The following is a 22,312-nucleotide window of genomic DNA, read 5'->3' as shown; positions in this document are numbered from 1 at the left end:
TCGTGGCAACAAGAGCTTGGCATGCGTGGAGATGGTGCCGAGAAGCACCGAAAAGACGAGTCGATCTTGACGAACCACAGAGGATATGCCAAATTTGGGATGATGGCGTTGTCGGCAATGAAGGTGGGCGGCGGTGCATTATCGGAATCAAGGAAGGCGTCCAAGTTATAGCCTTGGAATAGGGCTCGAACGAAGTTGAATGCTCCGCGTGAGATAATTGGATGTCGTGAGCTTCGACACATTGGTCACATTGACGTTGATTAGATTGGATATGGTGACATCAGACCATGAACGACGGGAACATTGGCTCGAGGGGCGGTGGTGTTGTTCGCTGGAGCATCGGTGGGAGCATCTGTGGGTGTGTTGAGAGAGATCATACTGACGACTTGAACGGCGACGGCGACGGCGACAGCAATAAGGCGGCCGCAGCAATAACAGTAGTGGCCAAAAAAGATATTAGAATCCTTTGACGTTGGGTTCTGATACCATAATACACTTTAGGATTTTGATAAAATCTTTGTTATTCTCTTTTCATTAAATTTAAAAAAGATATATATATATATATAGCTAAAGCTAACACAAAGATATGAAAGATTACAAATCAATTTGAATTCAAAATCGTTGAATTTAATTCAAGCATACTCCTATATTTATCGCTATCAATCGACACCTCAGTCCGAAAGGATAGTATTGTCATTTTTCGATGTCTCTACTAAAAAAAAGAACAATCCGAAGGGTTTGAGGCTTGTCACGTGATATTTTGATGTGTAAACGTCAACGATGATTTTATTTCTTGATATGTTCAACATTCTGTAGAGTTAAATATGCTGTGAACACGATGAATCACGTGAAATCAATGAACAATTATAAAAATGAAGGGATAGACTAACTCACGTGAAGAAGGTTCCATTGCATTGCATGGATGGGTACTTATTTAAATGTTACTAAAAAAACTGCAAATAAGTGTTTATTTTGTGGGGTGTGTGGTTTTATATACACACACATTTTATGCAACAAGGGGGATATATAAAAAGCCGCATAAAATAGAAATATTGGACTGTTTTGGTTTAATAAGAAAATTTCGATAATAATACTCAAATTTATCTAAATGTATTATATAAATACATTAATTTTCAGATTTGTATATAAATACCTCAATTTAATCAATTTGTATTAACTTTAATTTGTGCCAAATATATATATCTCAAATTGGTATTTATTTGACACATATTGACCAAATTGAAATATTGATATATTTATGTGATATATTTAAATAAATTGAGATATTTTTATGGAATTTTATCCATTTAAAAAAATATAATTATTCACTATTTTATATTAAATTTTGGGTATGCTTTAGGTTTTTTCCAATTCTATTTTTATTGAGATTAATATTCATTTATATTTTAAAAAAAATCAGTTATTTCTGAGTTCTTTTTTATTATTTTGAGTTGATTTTATTTTTATTTGAAAAAATTATGGCCAACTATTTTTACATTCCATTCAATTATATACATATATGAATTAATGCATACATATATAAACGAAAATGTTCACCCTAATTTTGGGTATCTTTTACATTTATATGTCTAGGTTAGATTCATACTCTATAGATATGCCAAAAAAAAAAATAGCACAATATTTTAGAATATTATATGAGCATATGCATATTATGAGTTGGGTTATAAAAAATCAAATGGGCATAACATTAACATGCGGGGAATTATTGTATTAGGTAAATGCAACCGGACAATTAAAGAAAATGGAATTTAAAGAATTATAAAAAGAAATTCGACAGATATTTCCAATTTTCTCTTTTCATAAATATTTTCAATCACAAACACACGGCGACGTATGGCCCTTTTGACGTTTACCAACACAGCTTATTACACTGTACAATTGCTTCAAATCATATTACGATTAACCATAATTAAACAGATGGTTAAGGAAAAGGCCCTTTGTGCCAAATCCTTAATTACACCATCTTAATCCAAATTTAAAACCTTAATCTCTCATTTACACCCTCCAGGTGCAAACCCCACCCTGCCGCCCCTACCGTCGTAAACCACTTCCAGCGTTTGCTGCTGCACGTTTCCGAAGATCGCAACGCTACTGTCGTCACTGTTCGACGCAAACCCCAAACACACCTGCGATATCTTAAGCGCGTACAAAATCCCGGTTGCGTCCAGCTCCACATCCACTCCTCCACTGAACAGAAACCCTACTTTCGGAATCGCAACCGTCCTGTAGCCTGTCAGATCGTAGCACGTGTCGAGGATCGAAACCGCCGGAGCCGTCGGGTACCTCGACATACTCGCCTGAAACGCGGATTTCAGCGCGGAGTAGGCCTTTGGAGGGAGACGGGTGATAACGGTGCCGGAATCGATCAGAGCTCCGGCGGAGGAGAATACGGTAGACGGAATCGTCAATTTCTGGCCGGCGACGGAGATCCCGACGATGTCGAGGCCGTAGAAGGAGGTACCGTCGGTGACAGAGGATAACGGCGTGAACTTGACGGATCTGGAGAGACCGGCGGATCCGAAGGTGAGATGACCGGTGGTGGCAGCGGAGGAAGGGAGGCAGTAGGAGAAGACCTTGTTGTAGCGCGACGCCGTCTGAGAAGGGAAGGAGAGCTGGTCGCGACCGAGGCCGAGGAGTCCGGCGACGCCATTGAAGAGACCCTGGTTGTTCTCGCCGCAGCCGAAGTAGAAACCGTCGAAGATATCGGAGCTCGTTAGGGTTAGCTTCTCTCTGGCGAGGAATCCGACGGAGAAGGATTGGTCGCCGTATTGGATCCCGTAGACGCACGTCGAAGACGAACAGCTTCCCGAATTCCCTGAAAGATTTCACAATAAAAAATGTAGAAACACATAACCGGAAATTAACCACGAAAACCGGGCTGAACCCAACTCAACAACCGGTGTGATGATTTCGGTAACCGAACCAAATCAAATTCCATATAAAATTTTAAAGATGTAATTTTACTGAAATTGAAATAACGGAATTAGAATCTAACCCGAATCAAATATAAAAAAACTGAAAATTCCTTTAAAAATGGATATTTTATAAATAGAAACCATAATCGAACAAAAATTAAATCAAAACAAATCCGATATAAGATTCAGATAGTTATAGTAAAACCGAAAAGTTCAAATCAGAACATAATCAAACAAATCTGAACATTAACCGAAAATAACCATCCTGATAACCGGAACCAGGAAACCGAACATAGAAATCGAACCGGAAACCCAAGAGTGTAGAAACTAACCGGTGGCAGAAGAGAGAGCACCACAAACGGCGGAAGAACAGGAGACGTTATAGTAGGAAGAAGACGAAGAAGGGTTAAAAATGGGTTCCTTCTGAGAATAACAAGTCCTGACGCAGGGCTCACACTGCGTCCACGTCAGATCACTGCCTGTATCGAAGATCAGAGACAGGTCCTTCTTCGGTGTCCCAATTCCGACAGTCACTATGTAGTTCCCGGAACCGATGGTACTTCCGTCCTTCGCCGGCAAATCCGCCGACTTTCGTTGTCGGACCCTGTCGGCGTTTCTGGTCGCGGTCTTCGTCGTCTTCGATAGCTTTGCGTGGAACGAGTCCACACGCGCCTGGTCGCGTTTCAGAATCTCAACGCGGTCTGGAATCGCGTTTTTGCCGCTACTGAGATGCGAGCACGTGCCGTGCGCGTGCATCACGTGCAGCGATGACTTGGTTTTGGATGCTGAAATTGTAATTGGAGATGCAAGGTATTAAGGGTTTTTCCAGATGTAAAGAATAAAATTACTGTTTTTATGGTTATTATTTATTTAAATATCATTCAGGTTCAACCACTAGATATAAAATATTGCATAAGTTAAAATAAAAATTATTACAACTAAAATATAAATATGCATGCAACTGGAAATTCATATGTGGTTCAATATGTTAATAATTAGCCCGACAAACATATATATATATATGTATGTATACATGTCAACAAAAGATAAAAGAAATGTTGTAAGTATATATATATATATACACACACATGTACAGTCTCTCACCTTTGGGAGAAAGAACACAAGGAGATGAAGAAGACAAGAGAGAGCTGACTTCAATAGTATGGAAATCAGCCTCGTATCTCTTGCTTTCTTCATGAACCGCGTTTCCCAAAACGCATACACTAAGCAAAATTGTACTCACGAAAATTTTTGTTATGCCCATTTTGCCCCTCTTCTCTCTCTCTCTCTCTCTCTCTCTCTGTGTGTGAGAGAAAATTGGGTGCTCATGAACATGGCAATGGTTGGTCCTTTATAAGCAATTTTCCAAAGAGAGTCTCCAATTGTGGTTGTCGAGCTTTACAAGCCATCCCATATACGAGAGAGTGGGGGCATATGTTCCATTGGAGTGGAAAACCAATGCAATATGGACACGTCAGCAATGCAAAGGGGTAATATTGTCTTTTCGTGTTTTGTCTTGGCCCATGAAGGTTTTTTTACATTGGTTGTCAATACCATTAAGGTTCCTTTGTTTTCTTTTTTTTTTTCCCGGTGTGTCCCTAATCTTTCTACTAAATGATTGATTGATTGAGAAGTAAACCAATTATGTGTCAAAATGGCCTTCGTTATGTGATACCTTCTTTGGTCAAAAAAATGAATCCCCATTTGATGATGATGATGATGATGATGATGATGGTGATGATGATCTCATGGATCATGTAGAAAGAGCCTCAATTATATCTAACGCTACATCCAAAAAGGAAGAGAAAATAAAAAAGAGATGTGATGGAAAATCACCAAACGCCACACAAAAATAATTGAGGAGTCCACCCAAACTCCATTTGTGAAAACTTGTAATTTTATAATTGCAAGCAAAGTGACGATTAACCAAAATAAAACTATAATATTACAAGATAAGCAACCCATTTCTATCCACACCCACATTTCATCTCTCTCGAAATTGCTTGTATATACATACATATATGTGTAAGTGCGAATCACACATAATATTAATATTAATACTATTATTATATAGATAAATGTATATGAAACATTTTAGGTGGATCCTGTTGAATTGATTGAGATAACAAAATCTTATGAACTACCGTTATTAAATAACTGTAATGTTAAATATAGTGATTTCTTGTCTCATCTGTTTTAGATTTGACCATTACAACTCAAAATACTAATTTGCATTAATGTTTTACCTAAACGTCGTAATTCATATTTCTTTAACGTCACAATCAATTCCGTAGATGTAATATTTACGTTATTCATATTAAAGAAAGATAATGTTGAATGAAATCGGGTGGTCCTAACGAAAACATGCGAATGTTATAATAATATGTTCATTAGAAAAATGATTAATTTTAGGAAATTTTGATTAGTGAGAAGTGGGAACGGACGAAAAAGAATCTTGTAATATGGTGGAAGAAAGCTGGAATCTGTCTGTCCCATTCTAAAACCTCTAGAAAGTGACACATGGCCTACTACTCTCCTTATCTTATTCTCATTTTTATTGAATTATATATTGATTTTTCAACGTAAATATATATAAATATATATTCTTCATTCTGTTACAAACTTTATATTTGTATAAAAAAAATATCGTTCCGATTTTAAAAAAAGGTAACAGATCAAATTAATATATAGATCCACACCATTGTGAATACTTTAACAAAAAAAGAAGGAAAAATAAAATACTCACACACAAATATGAATACAATGTCAGAAAATAAAATTTATCCATGCAAGGAATAAAATGAATGGTGATAACCTTACTTTCCATCTATATGGCACAAATCACGGGTTGATAATACTCACAAATATGTAAATGAATGATATATAATACTCACACACACACACACATATATATATATATATATATATTCATTCCGTTTGAAAAAAATATTCATCGCGTGTAAAGAAATGTGTTCTTATTTATAAAATATTTATTTTTAAAAATATACAATTTTTTATTTTTTTAATTATTTTATATTAATTAAATTTGATTTTAAAAATTCATTTTAGATAGAAAAAAATATTTTAGATACAATTGTTGTAATGTTTAGAGTAAATGAATGAAAATTTAGAATCCCCAAAGAATTTATATTTTTATGTGTATTACGAGTATGGTGGAAAAATAAAATGGTTAGAAAAGATGTTGTCATGAATCGGTTAAATGTTAAGAATTCGTCGAAAAGGGTTACGTTCCGTATAGAACGTGATCTCAGAAAAATCGGGCTGTAGTTCGAATAAACGAGCGGGTAACCTATTTTCTGAGAAATAAAGGTTGGATTTGACAATCGGGCTGTAGTTCGAATAAACGAACGGGTAGTCCCTTTTTTTGAGTAATAATGTTTGGATTTCATAATCAGACTGTAACTCATAAAAACGGATGGATAGCCCGCTTTTTTCTGAACAATTAAAAAATAAGCGAAAAATCACAACTGTACACAGATAACTTTCGATTTTTTCATACCTTTCGACATTTGGAGTGTTTATAAACACTACTGAATATCCTAACACGTAATATATATAACACATCTCAATTATTTTTTGAGAGATTTGAGAGCATTTTTGTGTTTGTTCTCGCAAAACACTCACAAAAGCCTTTCATTCATTTTCTTCTTGCAAATTATTGTGTTTGTGTTCTTAGTATAGCAGACAAAGATCACTTCTGTCTTCATTGTATCTCAAAAGCATATTCCGAAAAATCGTTTATTTGTATAGGACGAAATAACGTTTTTCAAAAAATATATGCACGTCTTGAAGAGTTATCTGGTTTCCGATTTATTTTTATGTTCTTTTTGTATTCCCAATTTCTAACAAAAATTATATATATATTAGACTTGATTTAATTCAACTTTGTATGTTGAAATCCAAATATATATATAATTTAGGAAAAAAAGATTATGAGATAAAAACGAGGTTGATGTTGGACCATTTTATTCCATTTTTCATTTCGTTTTTCCACGATCTAGAGGTATTACTATGTATACAGAACGCTCGAGGCCAAACAAAACTTCGTTCAAGACAAAATTGCAAAAATAGAGTTTGTTTTTTTTTGTTGTAATAAATGTTTTGGGATTTATTCAAAAGGACAAAGAATGGAAAGGAAATAACTTAATGGCGTAAATCGAAATCATTTTATAAACGGACTTTGGCTGTCGAATGATTATTCTTTGTAACTGAATTTCACTTCATTGTTCCTATAGTGAGTAGTGACGTAATATCATGGACTTTTTTCTTCTTTTATTGATATGCCACTATGAAATATAAAATTAATATGATTTCCACTTATAAGATAGTGGAAGAGGAAAAAAGGTTTGGTCCATATATATATATGGTGGAACAAACAAAATCCATGAAGATAAATGATGTTATTATTGTCAATATTAATTTCTATTTATATTTATCATCTCCGCGATATATTGTTAGTCTTCATATACCTATTAGGATGGGCCAATTCAAATTTGATTATTTCAAAATTTAATATATATATATATATTCGATTTTACTCGGATTTAGACTTGAATTTCAATTTTCATTGAAAAATACTTTTTTATTATATATTCATTTTATTGATTATTTTTATATTTAATTTAAATTTCATTAATTTTAGATAAATCTGATTCAAAACAAATATTTGTAATCAATTTGATCAAATTCGATGAAAATATAATTCTATTTTATATTATCCAAACTAAAATGATCACTCTTAATATTTTGTGCTTATTCGCTCGTATGTTGAAAGGGAATTGTACCCTTTTCTTTTTTATGAGCGTGATGTACAGTGTGGTTTGATTTATAATATTTTCTTTCGGTTTTTTTCCTACAAAATAGTTCTATGTTTTTTTTTTATACATTGGTAACCCCGGCTGCTATCCTTTGGTGCGTTAACCGAGTAAACTCAAGCCCACACGCACGAGCCTGCAACACACACATGGGATGTAAATCAGTCGTAACTGACAGGCGATAGGTGAACGGGTAAGGAGTCGAACCCTCAACCTTTCGATATGTTGACCATGCTCCTTGCCAACTCACCAAAGGATACAATACACGTGTGGGAGGTAAAATAGTTCTATATTACTTACTTATATACCATTAAGGGGCCGACTGGTTGCACCGCCGTCACCCGCAAATGGAGCGGTTGCGATTTCTGGCGGTTGCGGACGATTGAAAAACTGACTGGTTGAACCGCAACCAACCGCAATTATCCTTCCGGCAAGAAAGGATGGCGTTTGTACGATCTCGACAATCGTCGTTTTGTGATCTCCCGTGATGTACACTTTTGTGAAGATCAATACCCCCTCTTGGATGCCACAGTTGTTTCCCCTGTGCCGGATGTCGGGCTCGTTCCCGGTACGTCTCCCTTTCCGTCCGACGATGATGATCTCCTATCGGCTTCCTTTCGACCCGTTGACCCAGTATCGTCGCCTGTTTCCGCCCCTTTAGATGCGATGCTATCTAGTGGTGCTGATGCCGACGCGTCTGTTGAGGCGTCCAACGACAGGGGGGGCTTGTCACTTGATTCATCGGCCGATGCTTCTAGGTCTCTGCCAGCCGCCGAACTTGGGAAAGGCAAACGGCTCAAGTTTCCGTCTACTCGACTTCGGGACCATGTCACTAATACAGTCCGTGTCTTGAGCAGTGAGTCCTCCCCTCAGCCCATGGTCGTCACACCGGGCAGCCCGTATCCCATCTCACAGGTGGTGGGTTGTACTAATTTTTCGGCATCACATCGTGCATTCCTGACATCCATTTCAGCTGATACAGAACCTCGTTCGTATAAGGATGCTATTTGCGATCCTCGATGGCTGGAGGCAATGCAATCTGAGATCGACGCCTTGGAGAAGAATAAGACATGGTCTGTTACGTCTCTTCCTCCAGGGAAGAAAGCCATTGGTTGTCAATGGATCTTCAAAATCAAATATCGTTCCGATGGTTCGGTTGAACGGTACAAGGCTCGGCTAGTCGTCCTCGGTAATCGACAAGTGGATAAGTTGGACTACGGTGAAACGTTCGCCCCGGTGGCTAAGATGGTCACCGTACGTATTTTTCTAGCGGTGGCAGCGACTCGTGGATGGGAAATTCATCAAATGGACGTTCATAACGCTTTCTTACACGGTGATCTCCGGGAAGAAGTCTACATGCGATTTCCTCCGGGTTTCGACAAACATGACCCTAATACGGTATGTCGACTTCGTAAATCCTTGTACGGTCTTCGCCAAGCTCCACGTTGTTGGTTCGACAAGCTCCGCTCTTCTCTTGAACGGTATGGCTTTCTTCAATCGCAGTCGGATCATTCTCTCTTCACTTTTCGTAATGGGAATGTCCAACTGTGTGTTCTTGTGTATGTGGACGATTTGATTATCTCCGGAAACTCTACCGTGGCTTTACATGCTTTCAAAAAGTATTTGAGCTCGTGCTTTCGTATGAAGGACCTTGGTCATTTGAAGTATTTTCTTGGCTTAGAGGTGGCTCGCAACAAGACTGGCATTCATGTTTGTCAACGGAAGTATGCTCTAGACATCCTTTCCGAGGCTGGATTGCTTGGCTGCAAACCGACATTTTTTCCTCTAGAGCAGAATCACCGGCTCTCATTGTCTCAAAGCCCCTTGTTGGACGACCCCGGTCGTTATCGCCGTCTTGTTGGCCGTCTTATCTACCTCACCGTCACTCGACCCGAACTCTCCTACAGCGTACACATTCTGTCCCAATTCATGCAACAACCGCGCATCGATCATTGGAACGCAGCTCTTCACGTGGTTCGCTTCTTAAAACATGATCCGGGTCAAGGCATTGTTTTTCGAGCATACTCCGATCTGCAGTTACGAGCATGGTGCGATGCCGATTATGCAGCTTGTCCCATTACACGAAAGTCACTCAGCGGGTGGTTTATTTAGTTAGGTCTTTCGCCGATCTCATGGAAGACCAAGAAGCAAACAATCCCGGCGCTGTCTTCTGCTGAGTCCGAGTATCGAGCGATGCGGCTCACGACTTGTGAACTTGTTTGGATCAAGAGTCTTCTCTCGTGTCTCGGCGTGGATCACTCAGCTCCAATGCGAATCTTTTGTGACAGTCAAGCGGCATTGCACATTGCGTCTAATGATGTGTATCACGAACGAACCAAACACATCGAAGTCGATTGTCACTATCTCCGGCATCATTTGGATCACGGCAACATTGCTACGCAACATGTTTCTACTCACGAACAGTTGGTGTTGGTATTTTTAGAGTAAATGAATGGGGTTTAATATTAATTTCTCAAGAGATTCATAGTTATATGTATTACGGCAGAAGAGCTGCAAATCAGGGAATATAACAGAAAAATAAATCTCGTAGGATATACGTTGATACTCCCCCTCAAGATGGCGAATACAAATCGTGTATTCCCATCTTGGACAACAACAATCGAAACTGTTCAGCCGGTAATGGTTTGGTGAGGGCATCCGCAACTTGATTCCGGGAAGAGACGTGTAGGGGTTTAAGGAAGCCAGATTTAAGCTGATCACGTACAAAATGACAATCCAATTCAATGTGCTTCGTTCTTTCGTGATAGACCAGGTTATTAGCAATATGAATTGCCGATTGGCTATCACAATACAAAGTAATCGGACGAGGACAGGTAATGTGCAGATCACGCAGTAAACTATCAAGCCAAACAAGCTCGCAAGTCGTCTGTGCCATAGCGCGGTATTCCGATTCAGCACTACTAAAAGAAACGATCTGTTGTTTCTTAGACTTCCAAAAGATAAGAGAAGAGCCTAAAAAAATACAGAAACCTGTAACCGAACGACGAGAATCTGGACACACAGCCCAATCTGCGTCAGTATAGCCGCTCAAACGAAGGTCGGAAATTGCAGAATATAGAATGCCCTGCGATGGGGCAAACTTTAAATAGCGAAGAACACGATGAGCGGCTTGAAGATGCGATGTTCGAGGAGAAGCCATGTATTGGCTCAGTTTCTGAACCACAAATCCAATGTCTGGACGCGTAAGAGAAAGATATATAAGCTTCCCAACTAGTCGGCGATAGTGACTAGGATCATCAAGCAAGTCACCAGAATCTGCTGCAAGTTTCTCTCGGATGTCCATAGGGGTAGAAGCAGGTTTGCAACCCAAAAAACCGAAATCATCTAAGAGTTCCAACGTATATTTGCGTTGGCAAACGTGAATACCCTGTTTAGAGCGTGCAACCTCCAAACCCAGGAAGAAACGAAGTTCGTCGAGATCCTTAAGCTGAAAACTACTGCTCAGAATCGCCTTCGTATCAGAGAGCATCGAAAAGGAATCCCCTGTGAGAAGCAAATCGTCGACATAGACGAGCACTGCAACAAATCCCTGATCAGACATCTTAGTAAACAAGGAGTTATCAGCATGAGATTGGGTGAAGCCCGCATCAAGTAAAACACGAGATAACTTCAAGTTCCATTGACGTGAGGCCTGCTTCAAGCCATACAGAGATTTCTGAAGCCGACAGACAGAACCAGACGGAATTTGCTCCCCCTTAAGCGCAACATATCCAGGAGGAAGAGTCATGAAGATTTCTTCGCTAAGATCTCCATTCAAGAACGCGTTAGACACGTCCATCTGATGGAGAAGCCAGTTCTGAGGCTGCTAACGCCAAAATCACTCGGACAGTCGTGAGTTTGGCGACAGGGCTGAACGTCTCTAGATAATCGATGCCCTCCAGTTGTGTATAACCTTTAGCGACCAACCGGGCTTTGTATCGTTCAACTGTGCCATCAGGATTATGCTTGATCTTGAAAACCCACTTGCAATCGACTGGCTTTTTGCCGACGGGAAGAGAACAGAGCTGCCAAGTTTGTTGACAGATTAAAGCATCCAACTCAAGAATCATTGCTTCCTTCCATTTCTCAGAACGAAGAGCTTGGGTAAAGGTGCGAGGTTCAGATTCCGTAGAGATAGACAAGGCAAAATTACGGTAGGTGGGAGAAAGTCTGGAATAATCCAGAAAATAAGAAATTGGATAAGGAGTGATGGAAGTTTCTGGTGGAGGTGTATTGTGAGTTAAAAAATAACAGTGGTAGTGGGATAAATATCCTGGTGGCTTGGTCAATCTGTGCGACTTTCTGACATTCTCCGATGACACGTCAACAGGAAGTGAAGACTTTGGAACAGAGGAGAGAACATGATCTACATCAGGGAAGGTATCATCGGAAGCGAATTCTGATGTAGAAGGTAATTGAGAGATAGTGGGAGACTGATCAGACTCAAAAAGAGCGTATGATGAATGGGGACTAGTGGGAAAAAAATTGAAAGTATGGGAGGAAACCGCCTTCGAACGAAAAGGGAAAATTGTTTCGTGAAAGACGATATCCCGGGAAACGGAGATAGAGTTGGTGTTAAGATCCAACACTTTATAACCCTTGACACCCGAAGGATAACCAAGGAGAACATGAGGTGTAGCACGGGGAGAAAATTTGTGTCGGTCTTTAATAGGAGTTGAGACGTAACAAAGACACTCGAAGACACGTAAATGATTGTATTGAGGTTTAGTTTGAGTAAGGGTTTCAAGTGGAGATCGATTATTAAGAAGCGGTGTAGGAACACAGTTAATTAAATAAACCGCGGTTTGAACACAATCAGACCAATATAATAAGGGTATATTTGATTGGAAGAGAAGAGACCGAGCGACGTTGAGAATATGTTGATGTTTGCGTTCCACAACTGAGTTTTGTTGCGGAGTGTACGGACAAGAACGAAAATGAGTGATGCCTCGATCGACAAGAAGAGAACCAAAGGATAATTCCGGAGCATTATCCGAGCGAATAGCTTTTACTTTGAAACCATACTGAGTATCAACATGAGACAAGAACTGTTGAAACTTAACAAGGACGTCACTCTTATTCTTTAACAAGTAGATCCATGTAACTCTCGTACAATCATCCACAAGTGTTAAGAAATAACGATGACCATCGACGGAAGAAATATGAAAAGGTCTCCATGTATCTAAATGAACCAAAGCAAAAGGAACAGAAAAAATATTTCCAAGAGAAGGAAAAGATAATTTGCGTTGCTTTGCCATTGGACAAATCGAACAATGAGAAAGCGACGACTTATTGTGCGTGAACTGAAGTTGAGAAGAATGACCGAGGGCTTGGACTCTAAGAAACGAAGGATGACCAAGACGTTGGTGCCATAAATCAATGGAAGCAGTGGTAACAGCCGTGCAAATGGAAGAAGGAATAGTGGAAGAAGGCACATAAGTGTTCTGCATCTCCAGAATATAAAGATTGTTGCACAGGTTACCCCTCCCAATCGTCAGGTCCCGAGAAGGATCCTGAATCAAATAAGAATCACAAGAAAAAGAGACAACATATCGAGTGGAAAGAGTTAGAGCAGAGACAAACGGATAACATGAACAAAAAGAACAGAATGCAGAACCAAGGAGGAAGAAAGGTGAACGGTTCCAGATTGAGTAACCGAAATTGTTGAATCATTTGGAAGGGTTACAATGACAGGAGAAATGGAGTGAACATCGGAGAATAGCATCAAGTCGCAGCAAATATGGCTGGTAGCGCCAGTGTCCAAGATCCAGAAGGCTGAAGGGAACTGTAGGCCAGGTCGCAAAACGGAAAGTGCAGAAAAAGTAGAAAAGGGTGTACCTGAAGAAGAAGGTTGAGATGGTGAAGCAACAGCGCCTGAGGAAATGGAAGTGGTGCTCAGATTATGAAGTTGAGTCTGAAATCTGTCAAACAGAGCCTGCGCCTGATCCATAGTGGACTGATTAGATAGAACTGTAGCATCTGAACCAACCAGATTAACCATGTGCTGTGGCTTCGGAACAGAGTCATATGAAGGAGATGGCAACAGAGGAGGTTTGTTTGCCCAAATTGAACCAGATGAAACGGGTTTCCTAGAACTCGGAGGATACCCATGGATCTTGTAACAACGATCTACTGTATGCCCATGAAGACCACAATGGCTGCACAGGGGACGAGGCTTCGAATGCTTTGGAAAATGAGACTTAGGTCGAGGGGAATGCTGAGTACTTGTCTGAAACACAACAGAGTCAGAGGCAACGGGAAGTGATTGACGTTGGTGCTCTTCTTGAGAAACCAAATTGAAGGCCTTCGACATGGACGGCAAGGGGTCAAGCATAAGGATCTGTCGACGAGCTGCATGGAACGACTCATTAAGCTTCATAAGGAATGCTACTACATTCCTCCGTTCACAAAGATCGATGAGATTCTGATTAGCCTTGCAGCTACAGCCTCCACAAGTGCAAATTCTCATAATTCTTGAGCTCCTCCCAAAGACCATTGAGCTTAGTGAAGAAGGAGCCAACATCCATCGATCCTTGCTGCAATATTGCAATCTGATGTTGAACATGGAAAATTTTGGCAACATTCTTCTGCTTGAATCTGGTTTCCAGTGTTTTCCAGATAATATGTGCATCATCCAAACACACAACTTGGCTGGCAATGTCAGAGGACACAGCATTCAGAAGCCAAGAACAGATTAGGGCATTGCATCGAAGCCAAGCCCCATAATCCCGATGATCATCATCAGGTTTGGAAATAGTACCATGAATAAATCCAAGTTTATTCTTCGCCGTCAGTGCTTTGGTGATGGCACGAGACCACAAATTGTAATTTGCATCTCCGAGAAGCTTCTCAGTGACCAAGAGAAGACTGGTAGAATCCGCAGCGTAGAGATACAAAGGATTGGAGTAATCGAGAGAAACGGAGGGAGGTGTTACAACTATCGGTGATGCAGTTGCAGATTCGGCATCCGAATGAGAAGACATAATGAAGAAGGAAATACAATTAAAAAAACTAAATTGAAAAGTAAACAGAAATATATCAAAATTCTTAAACAAATTCTCATATATATTAGTATATAATATTAGATGAACATATAGTTGGACCGCCATCTCACGTATAATAATTACGGTGAAAAGTTATCTAAAAATCTTATCTATAAGAATCAATGTATATATAGTATATTCTTGTAGGTTTTGTTATTTTGGAAATGAATTAATCAAAGGGAACAACTGAATTCAATTTAGGCGATGATGAATTTGCAAGCTGTTGCCTAAAGGAAATATTAGTAATCGCATGATCTAATGAAACATCTTAGTTTTTTTTTTCTTGTTATAAATTACATTACATTACAATATACATACATATATATACAGAGACAAATATAGAAAAATTATACCACAATATTGTGAAGAATATCAATTATTAATTTGATTTACTGATACTATATTGAGCGAGAGAGATTGAGAAATTTTCTGTACTTTATTATACCTTCTGTACATCAATATATATACAGAAAAAGAAGAGATAAAGCTAAATCTAGATACAACTGCAATATAAAAACAGAAGCGATCTAAGATAGAAACAGAAGAGCTGCAAATCAGGGAATATAACAGAAAAATAAATCTCGTAGGATATACGTTGATATACTATACATAAAATTAATAATATTTTTATTTTATTTTATAGGAATTTGATGATTAAAGAAATATTTTTCCCACACTAACCATGTAAGTCCTAATGTCCTATATATAGACACACACACACAGTCGGGTCGACAATTCAAAGGGAGGAGAGAGAGAGCATCCCACCGACAAGGACGACATGCTCGGATCATAAAACTCAAACACCAACCTTTAGTCATAGAAAATCGTTGAATGAAAAATATTGAAGTGAGTGGAGTTTCTACGAATGGCGATGTAATAGAGAGTGATATATAAGAACCCTAAATTTCGGACACTGATCGGATTTGATAACGATATCATGAGAATCTCATCCTAGGGTTTGGAGCAGGAGAGCGAGGAGGCAAAAAGAACGAGAGAACGAGGCCCAACCGTTAGGAGTGAGCACGAAATAAATACCGAATCCAAATTCGTTTTGATCTGACACCCGAAAATCTGAGTACTTAAGATAATTTTCAAATATCTACATATATCCAAATGTGAAATTTAAAGATAAAACTATAATATGTTATATAAACTTAGGGTTGCCAAATTGGGTAGCACAACCCATTTGGTTACAATCCATTTGGGTTACATGAATTTATGGGTTGGATCAACCCAAAACTGTTATAAATATGATGAAAACCAAATGGATTGGTTAAAATTAGGGGTGTCAAAACGAGCTTAGTTCGTGAACCGTCTCGTGGCTCGCCAGAAAAAGAGCGATCTAAGACATGATTTTTTTCAACTCATTAAAAAACTAGCCTAACGAGACAAGCTCATTGAACATGATATTATAAATATCCTAATTATTATGACGGTGATAATTAGGAATATTAAATGAAAATTAGAGTATAAATATGAAAATGTTATTAAAATATATTTTATTGTTATTATCTATTTAAATTACATTACTTTGGAAAAATTCCAAATAAATACATGAATTTGCTAAAAAATACATCAATTTGTTAGCTGCCAAATAAATACAAGAATTTGCAGATTTCTCCTAATTTAACCCAGCATCTGTAACGTCGTTTATATTCCGTTCGCCGTTGCTGACATGTAAAAATGGCAGTGTCATATTTGACAGATAAACACCACGTGCATAACACGTGGACCACGTAATTTAATTTGAAAATCCAAATAAATAATCGAACCGGAATGGTTTAAACTTTAAACCGATTTAAGTCTTTAAAACTTAAAACACATTCTAGAAAGAAAAAAAATTCGCGAGAGATCTAGTGGCCACCGAATCCCTCTCGCAATGTAGATTTTGAATGTGCTAGAGATTCTTTCGAGGACTGGGATGAGTGATCGTTGGAATTTCTCTTCTTCGTCGTTTTCGTTGGAGTTCTGATATTTACTCTGAAAATTTCAAGCGAATCAATTCTTCTTGCTATCAAGTTTCCCATGAGTTTCAGTTAGTTTATTTGTTCGACGTGGCTTGCCATCTTTTGCGTTGGGCCGTTGGGTTTATCGTTCACGATACCGTATCATTCGTCTGACCCTATGAACTGTGAGGTGTTATAGAGTCTGACTGAAAAGATCGAATGCGAGTTTCTATCGTTATAAAAAAAAAGATACATATAAACTGCAATCAAGATAAAAAAAAAATACTAATGGATTGAGATAAAATGGTAATAGGTTTAGAGTTTTATAAGTAATTTAGTTAAAATTTGGGGTTAAAATAGTAAATTAATTATTTTTCGAGTATTCGCATGTATCTGTCCTGTTTTTTCTAAGAAATTATATCCAATCTCATTTTAGAAGACGTGGGACATCCAAAATTCGGGTATTTGACCCACGGATTGAGTTGGTACGTGAATTATGGGTATAATCCATAAATGACCGAACATTTAACATTTCTACATGTATTCAAAATTTGGATACTCATATGAAAATGTATTCTACACTCTAAATTCCAGTGAAAAAACCTCTAAAATCCAAAAAAAAAAAAAAAAAAAAACATAATCCCCCCAAATTACGGGAATCACCCATGAGTCCAATCATATATTTAAAATGGGCTTAATCTTGTCCTCTTGCCAGTTACAGAATAAAAGAAGTTCAATTTTATTCTCCTAGAAAAAACCTCTAAAAACCAAAAAAAAAAAAAAAAAAAAACATAATCCCCCCAAATTACGGGAATCACCCATGAGTCCAATCATATATTTAAAATGGGCTTAATCTTGTCCTCTTGCCAGTTACAGAATAAAAGAAGTTCAATTTTATTCTCCTATATATTTTATTTTCACAATTTTTTTAATTATTCGATTCTATTTATTTGTCCCCTTTTGTTCCACTCGAATATGATGTATTATTATAATGATTATGAATTTGAATGATGAAGTACTTTTTTTTATGAATTAAAGCTCCACTAATTGTCGTTAGATAACCATTCCATTCGATAATTAATTTAATCTTTTATTTCTAAACAACAAAATAGATAATTTTTTTAAAAAAAGAACGTAATAAACTCCATTAAATTTCTCTTTCTAAAATACCTCTTGATATTCTCAACGCTAGTTCGAAGCATACCGTCAAATCGATGATATATCAGTACGGCCCATTGGTTCATAATGGGCCTTATGTTATAAATGACGAAAAGGCATCCGAGTATGAACCGGGTCCGAACCCGGATCGAGAAAATGGGTTTGGAGGCTGGAGCTGCTTTTTTTTTTGGTTAGCTTCTCTCAACTTCAAACCAGAGGTAGGAAGGAACAGCCGAAGCATAGGGAGATCTGGCTCTGTCCGCCGATTTTTGATCTGCTCGTGAATCGAGGAACGAGGCAATGGACAAAGGCAAAGCAGTGATGGGTTCCGGTCGGAGATGGGCCATAGATTTCACCGATCACTCCACTGTTCCATCTTCCCGCGACATCCTCGATCCTCCTGGTTTCTCTCGTGCTTCTCCCGAACAGGTTTTCTTTTTATCTTATCGGATGCAATCGTATTTCTCTTACGAAAATCTTCTCGTGTTATTGCGGTTTAAACTCAATTTTCGACACCGATTTGCCCTAATCAATGTGCATCTTACTGGGGTTTCCCGGGTTGTCGTTGTTGATCTGAATTTCAGGATGATTCAGCATCCAGCCGCCAAAAGAAAGACGCTGAAGCGAATTGGAAGCTTCAGGTAATGATACTAATTTGAAAATTTTATCGTGATTTGTACGCAATCGGTCTCTATTCATTTATTTAGATCTTTGACGTATTTTGCTTCCGTTGATTCAGATTATTGTAGAAGTTATGTTATACTGACTTCTCTATCTCTATCTCTATCTGTAAATTCAGTAAGATCTAAGAAGGAAAAATTCCTGTTTCCCTTGTTAATGGCTATTTAGAGCAATGTTAAATAGATTCGATTTCTTGGTGAATGAGCAGAAAGCCTGGGAAGTGGCGCAATCTCCTTTCAGGAACTTGATGATGATGGGTTTCATGATGTGGATGGCTGGGAACACCGTGCATCTGTTTAGCATCGGCATCACATTCTCGGCTCTGTGGCAGCCTATCAGTGCCCTCCAAAGCGTTGGAAAGAGTAAGCACTTTCGCTGCTTGTCCATCTTTGCCTAATGTCCGAATTCTCAGCTTTGAGTACTGCACTGGTGTATATTTGTTGTCTTACGTCAAATTGCAGAAGTTTAATGGAAGTGTAGACTGTATACGATCGCTGAAAGGCTTGGACCAGCCGATATGATTGATATATTGCGGTTTTCTTTCCTCTGGCAGCTTTTTTTTTGGGTTTTTTTTAAAAGACTAGTCAGTTCTTGCAATCATGACATGCAATTAAAACGTCAGCAGTACATGATTTGTTTTGTTCAAGTACACATTCTACAGCAGTGGAACCACCGACGGGGAAGAAGATGAGTTGATTTAGATTCGATAACTTGCTGTGTAAAACCATCTTAAATGTAATTTTAGTTTTAGTTGGTATACTCAGGTGCTGAGTAGGAAATAATTAGAACCACTTAAGAGATGGAAGAAATGCTTCTCAAGGATCTTGGTAAAGGAATCTACTATTTTAGCGTTTATATGACCTAATCGGTAGTGTTTTTTCACTTTGCAAAGCATCTCTTTTTTTAGTTTTAACTTTTGTTTTGTGAACAGTGAACCAATGTCTTTGTCCTCTCATGTAATCCTGCCCTTGTTTGTAGTTTTTGAGCCATTCAAGGATAACAAGGTGGAACTGCTTATGCCTAAATTAGTCTTTATCGCCCTTAATCTTGGAGGATTAGCTTTGGGTATCTGGAAGGTGAGAGGCATTTCTCCTTTCCCCCGGTGTTGCTTATCTCCCTTTCTCCTTTAAGGCAACACAGCCTTGCAATGCAACCAGAAGATACTGTCTCTTTTTCATAAGCATATCTATTTCCCTTTCGCAGCTGAACACTCTGGGACTTCTCCCAACACATGCATCAGACTGGGTTTCATCTTTACCCCCTCCTCAGGTTGGTATCTCCTCAATTCATATCTTCCCTTTAAGAGTAAAAAAAACTATTGGGAATAGTCTATTCCGATGCTAGAAAATTTGTTTCTGGAGCAAGGGTTTGTTTCCGTGTGAATCATTTGTCACTGAAGCAGAAACTTCCCTTTCGACTTGTGATCAAATCGCCGATACATTTTGTGTATTCACTGTGTTTTTTTCAGGAGGTTGAACACTCAGGAGGAGGAATCACTTTTCATTGATTGATCTTGCTTCTCTTTGTGTATTGTGGAAGAGTCTCATAAGCCGTGAGAGAACGTCGATAGACATTAAGGGATTTGTTCAACCCGCTCTCATGCGGGTGTTGTTGGCCATAAAACACTGAATCAATTGCTTTTAATTCGTGATCGTTGTAGCTTAGCTTCTAAATGGAGAAAACTATAGTCACTTTCCTTGCGATGTAACATTGTTCACCTTGACTATTTATAGTATGGTGTATTATTGCGCTGTGGGCATATAAAGGAACCATTCTAGTGTGTCATCCATGTTCCATCTCATAGGTCATGGCTTAGCATTTTCATCATCTGCTTGCTCCCCTTGCCAGTTGTGACCGAACTCTCCACATCTCTATGCTGCCATTAGGGATGGGCATAGGTTAAGTACTGAGTTTTCCAGTGTATCCGATCAGCTTCTCCTTCGATGAGAATCGGGTATCCGAATTTTGGAGTCCGATAAATGCGGCATATCTAATGGTCAAAGATCGAACGATGACACGGAGTAGGAAATCAAAATTTTAATCCCCGAATCAGAACTTTTGAATATATATATATATATATTTAAAAAAATTCGAATTTCAATTGAAATCTTGATTCCTAGATTATAAAAGGAGCATTATCCAAAATATTTATTTTTGCTAAAAACTACTTCTACATATATCTCTTGACCAAAATATATGAAACTTCGGAGCAAACCAATCAAGATATACAACCCCACCATAACACATATACCACATTGACACTACTTTGGGTTATGTGGGTTGATCCAACCCAATCCGATTATTGATCCAAATGGGTTAACCCATTTAAGTAATTTTTTTAAACGGGTTTTTAATCCATTAAACCCATGAATTAAATGAGTTAAACCATTAAACCCTCTACATTCATTAAACTCATTACATATATGTCACTAAAACTATTATATATAAATATCTAAATAGTAATATATGTATATCTATATACACATAAATATATGTATATATATATATGCGAACCAAAAATATGATACCAAATCAAAATGTTTGGGTACCGTGTCCAAAACAAATCGAAAAATTTGGTATCGTTTCGAAACAAACCGAAAAAATCTGTACCGAACCGAAAAAGCGATACCGTTTTCGAAACAAAAAAATTGAAATCGTTTTCGAATCGAACCAAAAAACTCGCTACCGTTTTCGAAATAAACCGAAAAAATCGAAATCGTTTCCGAATCGAACCGAAAAACTCGGTACCACTGTTGAACCGAACCAAAAAATCGAAATTGTTTCTGAACCGAGAAACTCGGTACCGTTTTTGAAACGAACCAAAAAACTCGATACCGTTTTCGAAATGAACCGAACAAATCGGTGTCGTTTCCGAATCGAACCGAAAAAATCGATATTGTTTCCAAATCGAATCGTTCAAAAAATTGAATGGTAATGTTTCTAAATAATCGAATCGAATCGGACCGAATTTTAAAAAAATCCAAAAAAATCGAAAATTATCATAAAACAATATACTTTTTCTTAATAAAAAACAAAATTTAATATAATATAATAATTGATTTCTATATATTTTTATAGAATTGAATTGTCAAATATGTTCACTCTCTTATTTTATATATATATATATTTATAACTATATGTATATATAAATAGTATGTAAATGGGTTAAACAGATTTAATGGATCGACCCAACCCACCTCATTATTGTTGTTTGTTTTTTTTAATAAGTGAGGACCCCTAGCTGTTACCTTTCGGATACGCTGACTAGGTAAACTTACGGTGCGGGAGCAGTCTTATGGATCATATAAACCCAGAAATTAGTTCCCTCCCTACCCGCCAGTAATCGAACACTCAACCTCATTATTGTTGTTATTAGGTCGACCCAATCCACCCCTGGCTAATCATACGAATCGAACCATAGGGGGTCGACAACAGCAACAAGAAGAAAACAGCTAGGAAACCCCAGTTTCAGATCGACAAAGAGCACGCTAGGGTTTGGAGGATCCAAAGCAGAGAAGGACGATTTCAAGCAAGGGCTGGCTAAAGAAGAAGACATCACGAGCGATTTCTTGGTTGACAGAGATTAAAATTATATTATATATAATTAATTCTTAATATAAACAATTTATACAATCTTGATATCTAATCTGATAAAAATCTAATTAGAATTGTTTTGCTGGTATTAGATTTTTTTATGTGATCATACATGACCG

At 37.9% G+C, this 22,312-nt stretch overlaps 3 protein-coding genes across 3 annotated transcripts; 1 reads left to right on the top strand and 2 right to left on the bottom strand.

Annotated features, from left to right (window-relative positions):
- Window positions 1-1,790: 1,790 nt before the first annotated feature.
- LOC104824961 (aspartyl protease family protein At5g10770) lies at window positions 1,791-4,272 on the bottom strand. Its single transcript, XM_010557161.2, has 3 exons — window positions 4,041-4,272; window positions 3,269-3,721; window positions 1,791-2,836 (listed from the first exon to the last, which is right to left on the bottom strand). Exons 1-3 carry the CDS (start codon window positions 4,198-4,200, stop codon window positions 2,013-2,015), a joined length of 1,437 nt encoding a protein of 478 aa, XP_010555463.1. The 5' UTR covers window positions 4,201-4,272; the 3' UTR covers window positions 1,791-2,012.
- Window positions 4,273-14,211: 9,939 nt separating this feature from the next.
- On the bottom strand, window positions 14,212-14,754 carry LOC104824964. Its single transcript, XM_010557164.1, has one exon. It carries the CDS (start codon window positions 14,752-14,754, stop codon window positions 14,212-14,214), a length of 543 nt encoding a protein of 180 aa, XP_010555466.1.
- Window positions 14,755-18,085: 3,331 nt separating this feature from the next.
- LOC104824960 (ER membrane protein complex subunit 4) lies at window positions 18,086-20,384 on the top strand. Its single transcript, XM_010557160.2, has 6 exons — window positions 18,086-18,347; window positions 18,503-18,559; window positions 18,808-18,961; window positions 19,578-19,675; window positions 19,803-19,868; window positions 20,068-20,384. The coding sequence occupies exons 1-6, from the start codon at window positions 18,219-18,221 to the stop codon at window positions 20,104-20,106; spliced, it is 543 nt and encodes a 180-aa protein (XP_010555462.1). The 5' UTR covers window positions 18,086-18,218; the 3' UTR covers window positions 20,107-20,384.
- The last annotated feature ends 1,928 nt before the right edge of the window (window positions 20,385-22,312 follow it).

This window comes from Tarenaya hassleriana, unplaced genomic scaffold (genome assembly GCF_000463585.1).
Source record: "Tarenaya hassleriana unplaced genomic scaffold, ASM46358v1 Cleome416, whole genome shotgun sequence".
NCBI classification, from domain to species: Eukaryota; Viridiplantae; Streptophyta; class Magnoliopsida; order Brassicales; family Cleomaceae; genus Tarenaya; species Tarenaya hassleriana.
Note: the sequence above shows the minus strand (reverse complement) of the source record. Positions and strands in the feature narration are given on the sequence as shown.